General features: G+C 42.5%; 1 protein-coding gene across 1 annotated transcript in view; it reads right to left on the bottom strand.

Annotated features, from left to right (window-relative positions):
- LOC145390402 (uncharacterized) overlaps positions 1–13350 on the bottom strand; it is a 52957-nt gene extending 39607 nt beyond the window's left edge. Inside the window, exon 1 of the mRNA XM_080265336.1 lies at positions 13038–13350. Within this exon, the coding sequence (XP_080121462.1) occupies positions 13038–13350 (313 nt within the window). The remainder of the gene's footprint in view (positions 1–13037) is intronic.
- Positions 13351–13758: the final 408 nt, after the last annotated feature.

Here is a 13758-nt window from a genome sequence, read left to right as displayed (position 1 = left end):
TGGCACGGAGAATAGACGATGAATTACTTACAAATAGTCTGGTTTGCACACGAACTTTTTTCGCATGAGTTTCGATTTATACTCGTTCACTACGATTACACTCTGTGGATTACTCTGAATCAACAAAAGTAAGAGCACTGACCCTCTCTGTCACTCAGAAACAGTAATCTGAGGCAGGACAGGTCAACATGTTCATTGTCTGAGACACTCGTATCTTTTCCTGAAGTATCCAGAGTATTGGTCATTAAACAAGAGTGCTGAATACGTCTGATTCTGAAGCTGGAATCCAAGCACAACAGTTTTTACTGCATTATTTCTCATTACATAATAAAAAATATTATTTGTACATAGGTATGCTTAGAAATCAAGCCATGAAAACGAACCATACTTGATGAGGTAAACTGGAGCACAGTTAAAATATCTATAAACATATCCATTACCAAGGCAGCCTGAGCTCGACAGTACAGCACTTTCAGTTGGCATCTTAGTAATATGAAAGGAACAGATTAGCAGAAAATCTACCAGTAAACCATTTTAGGACAACGTCTACGTGACATGAAGGAGCTCAGTGTGCTGAGTATAACAACGTCGTATTGTACTAGTGTCATCCATGCTTTGTGTATACAGTATGTAAGACCGATCACCTTTAACAGAAGACAAAAACCAAATACTTTTTCAGGTGCTTTTTTATTGTCAGAAATGTATCATAATTTACCAATACTGAAGGGCAATTTCCTCCATATATTTACAACTCCAGTGAAAAAGAAATACTTTGTTTCATTTTACTGGACAAGTTTGGCAACAATTTTATGACCAGTACCTCTAGTGCAACTTGTACTGTGAAATGTCACTGCTATATTATCATGTTCTTTGAAGATCTTGAACACTGAATCAAAACCCCTTGTAATCTGCACTTGGAGAAGGCCAGCAAACTCATCTCTCTAAGCATTCATAATAGGGTTTTCTCTCAGCCTGGATATTATTTTTGTCATCCTTCGCTGTACTTCTCTCCATTTTTGTATCAGTTCTAAGAGATTCATAAGGCCAGAGCAATTGTATAAAAAAAAAATGTTCTGAGTATGATGAAAGTAAATGGTACCAAGTGTCTGGCAAACTTGTTTCTGATAATAGTTTCCAGCAATTTGCAAACCAGAGGATATTTTGTTTGTTCCATTCGTGATACCTCCAAAGGATGTCATTCAGCTTAGGATAAAACTGTTCGAACTGGAGAGGGCAGATGTAACCTTCATTTATACCTCTGATTGATAGAAATCCTCCCTAAGTTGAATAAAATCGTCTGGTGGCAGGAAGACTAAAATTTAGGTCCTCGGATTGACAGCGTTTGATCAAGTATAGATAATTCCTCGTGAAAGCCTAATCACCCACCCCATTCCATCTCTCACCCCACCCCACTCATCCCCACCCCCACCCCTCACCCCGCCCCAGATAACCACATAAGCCTAGACAATCCTCAGGTGGCGTTGCTAAAGACCTCACCAGAGTTAATGTAGCGAGAAGACCACAGGACGAGCCTCTCTCTCTCTCTCTCTCTCTCTCTCTCTCTCTGGGGAGTTGCGGTAAGAAGTGACTTTTTTCTATGCAAAGAAGAAAGAACCAAAGGATGGAAGCCTGTAAAAAGTTCTTGCAGGGAAACTAGTAAGAGAGCAAAATTTAAGATCCGTTCATTCTGAGATGCCTGAACAAAGATTTCAGGCCCCATAATCTCCATCACCCCCAGAGCCACCCCGGATGATGATGATGAAGATGATGATGATGATGATTTTTATTATTATTATTATTATTATTAATACGGACAAATACCGGTAACAAAATATGCGCTAACAATCTTCTGTATGATATGGTATCGCAGATCGCCACCACCACCACCATCATCCCAACTAATTTCTTCCCTTGCTCCTCCTCCTCCTCTTCCTCCTCCTTTCCTTGCCAGTCCTTACCTTCTTCCTCCCCCCCCTCCTCTTCTTCCTCCTCCTCCTAATCCTCATACCTTCTCCGTCTCTACTTTGCGTGCAGGATATGACTTAAATGTGTAATGTTGTAGCCTTAACTCATGTAGTTTTGGCGCTGAGAAAGAAAAATGTGTACTAGAGAACGTGCTGAACTACTGTCAATATTACTGAAACCTAGAAAAAGGTCAGCTGTTAAAGACCTGCAGACTGGTGAAACGGGAGTCCCAGCTCACCTTATCCCTAGTTTAATACACCTTGGAAGTGGAATTTTGAAAACAGTTTTGAGAGTTATGTCTGGGGTATGATTTTGGCTTACGATGACGCCACACAGGGGAATGGGGGAGGAGGGAGAACACGACTCACATTTTCTCCTTTCCTCCTCTTGTTTACTGTGTGAGAGCATTGACATCTACAAGGGTAATTTTGCACCATATGTAATTCTCTATGGAGCAGAATCTCAATTAGGAACCATTATTTATGATTCCGTGTTTGAACATAATCTCTCAGAAATACTTCCCTCAGTCTGCTGCCAAGTTAGACTACTGTGGGATTATTAATGCTTCGGAAACCATAAACTGTGACCTTTAAAAGCAGTTCAAAGTCATTCATATTTGGAACATTTGCTTACATTAGCCTAATGTAGCCTCTTGTATACTATCAACAAGATCTGAAGACGAAGATATGGAAGAAATAAATGAAACATGTGTACATTTTACATTTCCCTCAATAACTGGCTAACTGTATGCTTAACTGTAACCATAATCCTTTTTGATAATGAGAGGGACCACAGTTATATTTCTGCAAAGTTACAGCTTTATAGCTTTTGTGTTTTCTCTATAACGTGTTACAAAGAAAACACTGAGCAGATTTGAATTCGGTACTTTCCACAAGGCTAAATGGTATAAAGATTTGGCGAAAATTCTCAGCAAACTTTTTTATCATAGGATTTTCAACCAAATAGCTGTATCTCAATTAGTCTCTAAGATATTTAAATTTCAAATACGCAATTTTTGCATCAGTAATGAGTTTATGACCTTCAAAAATAGATCAAGGTCATATACGTTTGGCACAAGTACTCGGGTTACCCTAGAGTACCTTCCTGTGTAATATCAAGATATAAGAAAAAAAGTGCAAAGAATAGTAATAATACTTCCCAAAACAATAGGCTTCGCCATATATATGATGAAGCTTAATAAAATGAGCCCTAGTCCAGCAATTAGTGATTTTCTGGAGATATTATAATTCTTCAGACCTTTAGCACTGTGTTTCTCGGTTGTCAGAGCAGTACAATACACACTTTGGGTTTCATATCCTCGGTTCTCAGAAGCTTTCTACCTTTGGGTCTTCTTCCACCTTCGTCCCTCGTCTGCTCAATATTTCAAGGATGGATCAAGTCTTGCGTCATTTCCGTAAACTGGGGAATGGATGTGACTTATTCAGCTCTCATGAATATCAGGACAGAGGCAGATACGAGCTGTGGTCAGGTTGTCATCCAGTGAGGGTTAGGGGATTGCTGTTGTTCCGCCGGAATAAGCTCTTCATCTAGTCTTGTCCTTCTGAATACCTAACTCACTACTATATAAGATTTGCAATTTTTTGTTATCATATCCTCCGTGAAGTGGAGTTCCTCAGAAATGTGGTCCACCTTTTGCTTCGTCATCTCAAAGCGACTGCTATGTCTTGCTATAAAAATTCATATTTTAGATGAGGAATCATCTCTCGTCGTGGCGTTGTCTGCCTGTCATCACTAACGTTTTTCGTAAACGAGATGTTTCACAGGCTTAGAATTTAGTGACTTTAGCGAAGCTTCATGTTAGGGCCCTAAAGCTCTTGCATTTGTCGAGTATTTTTATACTTTAAATCTGAACCAGTGATTGACCTAACCTAATGCACTGATACAAGTTGAGGTTTGTGGCAATTGAAGATGTCAGAGACAACAGTGCCTCTATATGGTTAGGATATTCGAAGATTTTACAGAAGTATAGGTAGTTTTCGTCTTTTTCTTTTATTTTTTATGCTCATAATAACCTAACTCCATTTCGTTAACCTAGCTTAGATTTTTATAACAAAATTCGTTCCTTGATTATATGCCTCAGTTTCTCACACAGTTTTTCTTACTACAGGTATATACTATCTGTTCTCTTATTCCTTCCTGTTCCCTAACTCTTTAGCCATTTATCAAAGTACTCTCAAATATTCAGTTATCGGGTCCTCATATGCAAAATTAGATTCCATTAACCTAGTAGCTTTGGGGACATTCAAGCCCAGTTCTGTTCAGCCTCTGAATTGAAGGGTCTGACGATTAATGTTTCATCCACCGCGCCACCCTGACTATAGCTGGTGAAAGAAATCTAACGATCAGTTTTCGGTACTCTTGTGACAAGGAGCACTTTGGTTGGCCTCACAGTAACCGGCTCCTATTCACACCCAACCACAGGTACTCCTTTGTGGCTTTCTCTACCCTCTTCACGGAAATGTTGAGAGAACGAATGCGGTAACCCGATCCATCAGCCGCGTTAGGTATATAAATTACGTAGAATGATGGGCTATGGACAGTTCGGGAAAAAAGATTGATAATGTCTAAAGATACTGGTGTTTAATCCATTTACTTGCTATTGTTGGTGAATGGATTAAACACGCGAAACTTTCTCGCAGAAATAGGAAGTATTACAATAGATCTCCCTTTGGAATCAGTATTGAATGTTACCGTAATTGATTTCAGTTTGATACCAGAACTCTTTTACTTTTTTCACAGTCGTTCTATCGTTCATTTACAATGCTTTGCTCAGACAACGAAAATACAGAAACGTAAGTAATGGTTACACAGGGAATGAACGTTGAGAAAAATTGTTCGGTGATTATTATGCTTAGATTCGGTGTACTCATTGATATATACACTGACCACCAATTACATACTTTACAGCTTATTTCGGCTAACGTCAGAAAATTTTGCAGGTTGAAGAGAGCCCTAGGGAACTATTAACATTAAAACTATAATCATGGTCGGTTTGGTTAAATATTACGGTATCAAACATTATCCCAGTTTATGACGAACGATTCCACCGAAACTGACAGCATCCAAGGGGGTTAAGGCTTCAGTGGGACCTCTTATACTACATGCCTGGTCTGCTCTCGGCTGATATTTATGAACTGGACGAGGAATAGCCAACTTATTGAATTATATATGATTTTCCCAAGCTATCCAACCTTGAGCTCTCCATTCCTAGTTTCCTCCCTCCATTATCTTCCTCATTTTCATTCTCCTCACGTACATGTATTGGTCATCCCTCTAATGTTGCACAATAATTTTCTGTACATAGCGTACGAAAGAATTAGGAAAGATAATGTTAAATACTGTGCTAACGCGCCCGCACGCACACACACACACACACACACACACACACACACACAAATGGTAATTTGGGTGCCACCACCTCCGCCACCACGAACTCTATAAAACACCTGGTTATATAAGTCAACCCAAAAGTGAGATGTAACAAATGAGGTCATCCAGCGCTCAGAAATCACGTTCTTACAGTACAGGCCACATCAGTAATGGTTCATATGGGGCTACACGATCCCCAGAACAAATGTAGATGCCCACAAGATAATATTATGAACAGTAGGTTTCATCTGATGATTCAGAGAGCATTAAGGAAGAGGTATATTAAACTAGGGTTTTAGTGATGAAGCTTACTACAAGTTAGCAGGTTTTTTGTAAATACTTTATCAAGTAATGTTACTGACACCGTATGATAGAGATATTACACTGAATATGACAGGGATACTTAAGAGAAATTCCGCGAGGTAGTGTTAAACCTAAAGTATGAGGTGCTGTGACGGTGATGTTAGGTGAGCAGCGGGAGTGATGGTTGTCACAGGTGTAGAATGACACGACTGGTTCCCCACCAGTTACCCACCAAACACAGTGACACCTGCCTCATACCTCATCCTTCCCTATAATTTCTTCTTACCTATTCCTACCTTCGCGGCACTGGGACAGCGAGTGGATGCTGAGTTTCATTTCAGCTACTCCTTTCTTTCTCATGTTTAACAAAGATAAACCACGGACAAGTATGAGGCAGTATGATGCCAGACGCTTAGAAATCCTGAAATGCGATTCACTTGGCCCTTTATTAATGGAATGGTGAAAATTTCTTTCATATTTGGTGAGGTGATATAGTATAATGAGCTGCTATCGTCAAGCTGATCTTTGTGTGTGTGTGTGTGTGTGTGTGTGTGTGTGTGTGTGTGTGTGTGTGTGTGTGTGTGTGTGTGTGTGTGTGTGTGTGTGTGTGTGTGTGTGTGTGTGTGTGTGTGTGTGTGTGTGTGTGTGTGTGTGTGTGTGTGTGTGTGTGTGTGTGTGTGTGTGTGTGTGTGTGTGTGTGTGTGTGTGTGTGTGTGTGTGTGTGTGTGTGTGTGTGTGTGTGTGTGTGTGTGTGTGTGTGTGTGTGTGTGCGAGCGCGCTCTTTGCACACTGACAGTTGTACCTGCTGAGAGGTATGCACTGCACACTGACAGTTGTACCTGCTGAGAGGTATGCACTGTGTTTCCTGTTTCTCACTGCTACGCTATCATGCTGGAATCTGTCGGACGTACGCATACCTTTTCCCACCACTCATACAGTACATTGTTACCAGTGACAACTGTTCTTTATTTCAGATTATTTTCTACCATTATATCCTTTCTGCCCTACTATATCTGTAATACTTGCCCTCGTTGATTGTACTTTTTTTTTCTGTCTAATTACCTGCTTTATAATTCTTTTACTCTCTTCTCTTCACTGATCTTTGCTGGCTCCTGCCCTTCACCTTTACTCTCGTCCACCTATGAGCTTATTGTTCCTTAATTCAGTTTCACTTTTCCTTCCCGATCCATCATCCTTCTTTTAATTCCTCTCTTAGTTCCTCTTATTCTGCCTCTCTCTCTTTACGTCCTTACATCTGTGTCCGTACCAGCATTCTTTCTCTCATTTCCTTCCATTACTTCAATCTCTCAACCTTATTTTCTTCCACCCAGTTGCATAATCCTCCTAAAAATGATCAATTAATCTCTCTTCATTTTTATCACTGTCATCTCTTCATATTCATCAGCATCTCACTCCTTCATGCACAGCTGTCTTCCAGTGATCCTTCCATCCTTCCCATCTGACATTTTCGTCCTATTATCTTTCCTACCTATATCCTTCGTTTCATAGTCCCACATTTCCTTATCATGGTCTCATTACTCTAATCCTTTAACCTTTGCATTCCTTCATTCTTAAGTCTTCCTCCCCGCCCTCATACTCCCTGGCCCACCTCACTCCCACACCTCCCAGTAACAACTCACCAGAAAGAAAAAAAATCACCTCTTGCACAATCCCTTTCCTTCCCATCCGATCCCCTCTCCCTTACTCTCCTCTCCTTTCATCCCCTCTCTTCCTCCTTCCCTCCTGTCCTCTCTCATCCCTTCCCTTACCAACCCAGTCTGTTTCTTCTCTTTTCCCTCTCCGTCCCTTCCCCTCCATACCCTTACCCTCCCCACTGCCTGCCTTTCACCGTTTCAGCCCCCACCCACCACCCACGCCACCCAACCCTCTCACTGTCATATCATTACAGTACCTAAGGTCATTTGCGACAGTAATTTGACACCGGCCATTGAAAAGCCCCACCGCAAGGCTAATTACGGGATTTAATTGGACCGCTTGATTATGCAAATGAGAATATACAAATGCGGAGGTGAGTGCTGTTGAAGTGGGGGGGAGGGGAGAGGGGGTGGCAGGAGGCGAGAACGGACAGTCTGGGTTAGGGGGAGCGTAGGAGGTTTGTCGATGAGCAGAGAGTCGGAAGGGAAGGGAAACAATGGAATGGGTTTGATACTAAAGAGGGAACAGGAAATGACATGATAAATCTAACAGTAAGGAAGGAGAGGGAAAGAGCGGCATGGACTTTAAGCGAGTGGGGGAATGGAAGAAGGTGATAACGGGCTGAGGAAGACGATATGAGCTTTTTGTTGGTAGAACACCGAAGGGAAAGAGGAAGGATGAAGAAGAATTTATGGTAAGGAAGGGGACATTCGGGCGTGGGGAAAAGTAAAAATGAAAAGACTGGGGTTAGGAGGAAAGCAAGAGATTTTTTGATCAGTAATGAGATGGATGGAATGGAATGCTTTACCTACACCCCTCTGCATCCCAGTAACACACGTTGACTCCAGGAAAACTTTGTTGAACATTTTCTTCTGCATTTCAGTTTGTATCTTGATCAGGCCTCAGTATCCTTTGACGTTTAATCATTTTTATGCTGAATATTACTGTAGTAGATGGGGACGCCCACCATCCACATCCTTGACGTTGTGCTACCTTCCTGTGACTACAAAGGGTGACAAGTCAAATGATTTTTTGTAACCCTAGAAACCATTTATTACGTCGGGTAGTAACCATACAGCCAAATGGCCTGGTTGTCTACTGGGCTAAGGTGCTCCAACTGGGTGCGGTCCATAAGGGATTACATCTGAGGGTGGCTGGGGTTTATTGCGCACATAACGCCGGTGAAAGGAAAGTGGCTGGTCACTCGCGCCTTAAATATCTAGATTAAACAGCCTAGCCCCGAGTCCCTACGCTTCCAGTAGAGCAGTGAAGAATTATATGATAGCTTACTATTGTGCACGAAAGTCTCTGTTGCTAAAACACTGCTGAATGCTGCAGGTGAGCAAAGAAAAAGTAATGGACATAATAGCCAGTGGAAGGTCCAGCATTAAGTACAAAATGTGTGGAGAAAGAAAAGAACAAAGAGGAGGAATGCAGAAGGAAGGAAGGAGCAGGAAAGAGTGAGAAGATTGCGTGACTTTCCTCATCCCGACAAGAATCACGGCTCCACAACCATTCTCCTCCACTTATTAATTTGGGCCCAGGACAGCATAAAGAATGAGCCCAGGGTGAAGGGACAGGAGGGCAGGGGCGAAGGGAAGGGCTGCAATAATGGGAAAAGAAAGAGAGGTGTAAAGACGAGTAAAAAGCGAAGGAACTGAGTGAGTGATCAAGAAGAGAAGTGTTTGTACAAGGAAGGATCAGAAAAAAAGGAATGGGTGGGAATGGTTGAAGGAGAGGGAGGAAAAGATCGATAGAATTAAAAATTAAGCATTTTCTGATCAAGGGGGACGGTGCAAGAAACTCCCTGAAGAAGATAACTGGTAGGATAAGGAAAAATTAAATACTTTGGAAGAAGAGTCGAATCTGGCAGGTCAAACCTGCCTCTATAAAAACACCGAAAATGAGAAGAGGTAAAATCCTGCGTAGTTTATAAAAGAACAGAAAACATTTGGGTAAAGTGAGGCCTAATGAATAAAATAAACAAAAATAAAACTTTAGTGAAGCAGGAAGATGTGTAAACAGCTTTGTCTTCACCTCGATTGCATGGAGGGGCGAGGAAGGATGCTAACGGAAAGAAGGACAAGCTTGAGGACGGTAAATAAGAAGGGCAAGTCTTAGAGAAATGGCACAACAATAACAAACAGGAAGGGAAGGTGGAAAAGTGAATAAAAAGGAACTGTAATAAAATCAAATTGAGGGTTAGTTGGAGAGGGAGAGAGAGAGAGAGAGAGAGAAAGAGAGAGGGGGGGGGATGTAGGGAGAAGCCAAATAGGGGTGGTAGGACGAGAAAGCAAGGCAGAAGTGGGGATATCTCGAAAATGAAGAGGAAGAAGAGACGTGAAAAATGATAGGTGAGGGAAAGATACTTGAAAAAAGAAAACAAGAGGAGGGAGAGACGTATGAAAAGAAGAGAGAGGAAGAGAGACGTGGAAAAGGAAGAGGAAGTAAGACAGACGTGGAAAAGAGAGGAGTAAAAAAAAAAAAAAAGGACTTGAGAGAAAGGGAGGGCTGGGAAAGAGATATTTGTTAGGGTAGATAGAAGAAAATGACGAACGAAGGAAGGGAAAGAAGACGAAGAGATCAGGTGAGATTTAGCGAGAAGAGAGTGATATAGAAATAAGATGGTGGAAGGTGGATGTGGGAAATACAACAGTTGCATATGAGAATGAAAATAATGGAAGGAGGTGGGCAGAGTGGGTTCATGGAAAAAACTGCTGAGAAAAAGAGATGAGTAAGAAACAGACACAAATATAATTGAGTGTACTGGAAAGGAGAAAAAAGTCAAAAGAAGTTGGGGTATTTGGAGAAGGAAGGAAATCTGAATTAAGATGAAAGTGGAGTGAAGGGAATGGCTGCTGAAAGAAAGAATGTCATTTAGTATAAGAAGGAATCTGATGAATGGAATTACAATCTGAAAAAAATGTGCAGGTAACGATAGAATCAAATAAAGTGAATGAAAGAATTATGATGATTGTAATGGGATGAAGTCATGAGATGTGGTGAAAGGAAGGGTGAGGGAATAAAGTGGGGAAGAAAGTTGGAGTGAGAGAGATGGAGTGAAAGAGATGAACAGAATGAGCGAAATGGAGTGAAAGGAAGGGAGGGAATGAAGGAGGGGTACTGAATGTAGGAGAGAGATGGGGTGAGGGATGGAATGGAGTGAGGGATGAGTTGGAATGAAGGGAGGGATGGAGTGAGGGGTGGGATGGGATGAGAGGGGGGGAATAAAGAGGAGGGATGGAGTGAGAAAAGGGGATGAAGTGAGGGAGTAGGAAGCAGTGAGAGTAGGAATGGCGCGAGGGGAGGGATAGAGTGAAGAATGGGATGGAGTGAAGGGGACTGAGGGGAAGGACGGGGCTAGGGGGAGAAATGGAGTGGGTGGTTTCATCGACTGGTGGAAGGGAGAAATGAGATGCCAGAAACAACGGAAGTGGAAGGAAATAATGAACGAAGGAAGGAGTTTAGTAAGTAAATAACCTGGACTGGCGAAGGAAGAGAAGCCCCATATTACAGTAACCCACACACACTAACGGAATTGCCCACAGTTTTGTCAGAAAGTTTGCTTCAGAGGCTGCTGTAGCTTTGTGTGTGTGTGTGTGTGTGTGTGTGTGTGTGTGTGTGTGTGTGTGTGTGTGTGTGTGTGTGTGTGTGTGCGTGCGTGCGAGCGTGCGTGCGTGCGTGCGTGCGTGCGTGCGTGCGTGATTGTGTACAAAGTGTGAGACAGCAGGTAATAGAAATGTTCATGAAGTTGAGATGCGTGATAATCTTTCAATGAAGGACGCCTGGAAGGTTATGGTGAAGTTGCCATGATAGTAAACTACCGGACAGTTTTATGGCATTACGTAATTTTGGTGCTGTAGATGAGAGGAGAAGAATTTGTGTGCAATGTAGCTGTAAAGTAATGATATCAATAAACAGTTAAGAAGTAGAATGCTGGAAGGCACAGTTTAATACTTGTAATATACTTTAACAATAAAACTTTACGAGAATGGACTGAAACCTGACGACGGCATTACATAGGTAGTGAGATTTTCGGCTGCATTCTCGTTGGCTTGACGCACTGCAGCACTTCTTTCATAGTGATATATTTTGCATACTTCTATTTAATAATCCCGTGTATATGATTTATAGTTCTTTAATACAGACATACATTCTCATCAGCGAAACACATGAGGAAATTGAGGTGCAATGGCAAAATAAATCGCTGAGATGGAGGTGTTCACAAAATCTGTCAAGCCACTAAGACTACGACTCCATGCACCTACCCAGCACCACGGCGCACATCCCACCTGCCTGCCTGCCTGGCCGCGACACTCGTGTAACCACTTCGCTCCGTAATGGCCACTCTGTTGACACGAACATATTAACTCGCAACACACCACCCAACCCGGAGTTACGGTGTCGATGGGTCTCATTATTTCCGGGACGCAAATGAGTTTTCTGGGAAGGCATGTGTTCCGTGGTGGTTCTCCTCCCTCACTCCCTCCCCCCTCCCGGGAGTCATGGTGGATGAGTGTTTTGCCAGCGGTAATGAGTCGCCTCAAATGGGCACAGCCACAGAGCTAGGTCACAGCCAGGAATGAGGCCGATTGGGATTTACTGGCGAACTATGAAATAAGTGCGTATGGTGGTTGCTTCGTAGCGTATAGGGTCGAGAAGAAAACTTAGGATTAATGCCTGTCGAATGCATGGGGCCATTAAGGCAGATGATTAGGTTAAATCCTTTAAATCCTGGTCTTACCCTAGGATATGACCCACGGTAGCTGATATTCCATCCAATCCCCACAATGATGTGTGAACAGGAAGATGAGAGATACTTTCAAAACTTGTGTCAGCTTAACAGAAGAGAGGTGGGATGGTCATTATCATTACATTTAATGAAGTCACCATAAAATTTAGTCTGAGTTACGACAGCCAGCGATGGTGACGACAGCCACCACTGGTGGAATATGTTGCCTGGCTACATGCACAATTACTTAAATCAACCACTAAGCTCTGCCTACATCACCACGGCAGCATGGGCGAAGATTTTACCTGATGGGAGAGGTGACTTATTTGCATTTAACACATACAGTTTCTGAATACCTACCGATGCATAGATGAGAGTGATTTGTTTATATTTCTGTTTAATTATTTTTACCTTCACCTGACAAAGTGATAGGAGGGCGTTGTTATCACCGTGATTTTTTTTTTAAATTCATCCATATGTCGTCTGACAGCTGGAAAAATAGCCTACCCTACAGTATAGTCAGTGAACCATTCCTTATGCAAATAATTAATATACAGAAAAGGAGGCAAATAAATTAATGAGAAACAGAAAATATCAGAACTGCCCATAAGCAATGGAAGAGATATTAACAATCCATAATATCAAACCAACTGGAAGCTAAAGGCAATCTACAAAGTGGTTAAACTTGTGGGATGGCTGGGCAGCATATTCAGGCCAATGTAGCCTAATATTAATTACCATATTTGAGGAGGCTATTTTAAGACCCTTAGGTTGGTCCTACTGAATAATCCTTTTCTATTGGTCTTAGATGTATTTGAGGGGGTCAGACTCCCCCAAACTCCCTCCACGCCTGCATTTCGATCATTGGGTATAACAATAAATTATGGTACGTGATAATGCAAGCTGTGAGGAATATGGCACCACTTACAAGCAAAATTCTCAAACAGAAAGCAGAATGAAAGAGATTGCGATACTAATGCTGCTAACTTACCCTGCTTTGAGAGACCGTGTTGACCACCATCTTCCTCATCATCATCATCGTCTTTGATATCATGAGGCTGGACGGGTAAAAGACGCCCCTCTCCCCCCTCCTGAACATTCTGCCTGAGAATATCTCCGATCATGAAGGAAGAGGGCGTTCGCACGATGCCCAAGGGTAGGGCCGTCAGGGACAGAGGTGGAGACCGCTTTGGTGGTGCACACTTGCCAGTGTCAGGCACCCGCACCATCCTCAAGTCTGTGGGTTGATCCTGGGGGGGCGAGGGGGCTGGGGACGTGCCCCCTTCTCCGTCCATATTGGTCATGAGCACCACCACGCCACCAGTTCTCTTCACCCTCGCCCTCTCCTAATGTTCTACTAATTTTTTCGCACAATTCTTATTTTCGCTAGTTTCCCAGTTGTTATCTCGCACGTCTTCTTCAAATGCAATATAACAGGTATCGTGTTATGTCGGTAAGTAGTCAAAATGTCAAACTGAACTGATCATCTTAACTATAGGAATTTACTTGGGTCCAAATCCGTGACATGATCACTGCCGCACAGCAAGGCTGCCACACCACCACCACCACCACGTGCTGTGCCGCCACTCACCACGCGTGCTGTGTCGCCACACTCGCCCTCGCCACCACTGTCCCTGCTGCTTCCCCGAATTCTCCCTGTGGCGCGCTGGCAAGCAAGTTGAGGTAATAATAGAATAATAATGACAAACGGC

The sequence above is a fragment of the Coenobita brevimanus genome, chromosome 14 (assembly GCF_032717465.1).
Source record: "Coenobita brevimanus isolate Jiangsu-jjx chromosome 14, ASM3271746v2, whole genome shotgun sequence".
In the NCBI taxonomy this organism is placed as follows: Eukaryota; Metazoa; Arthropoda; class Malacostraca; order Decapoda; family Coenobitidae; genus Coenobita; species Coenobita brevimanus.
The sequence above is the reverse complement of the archived record's forward strand: the minus strand, read 5'-3'. Positions and strand labels throughout refer to the sequence as shown.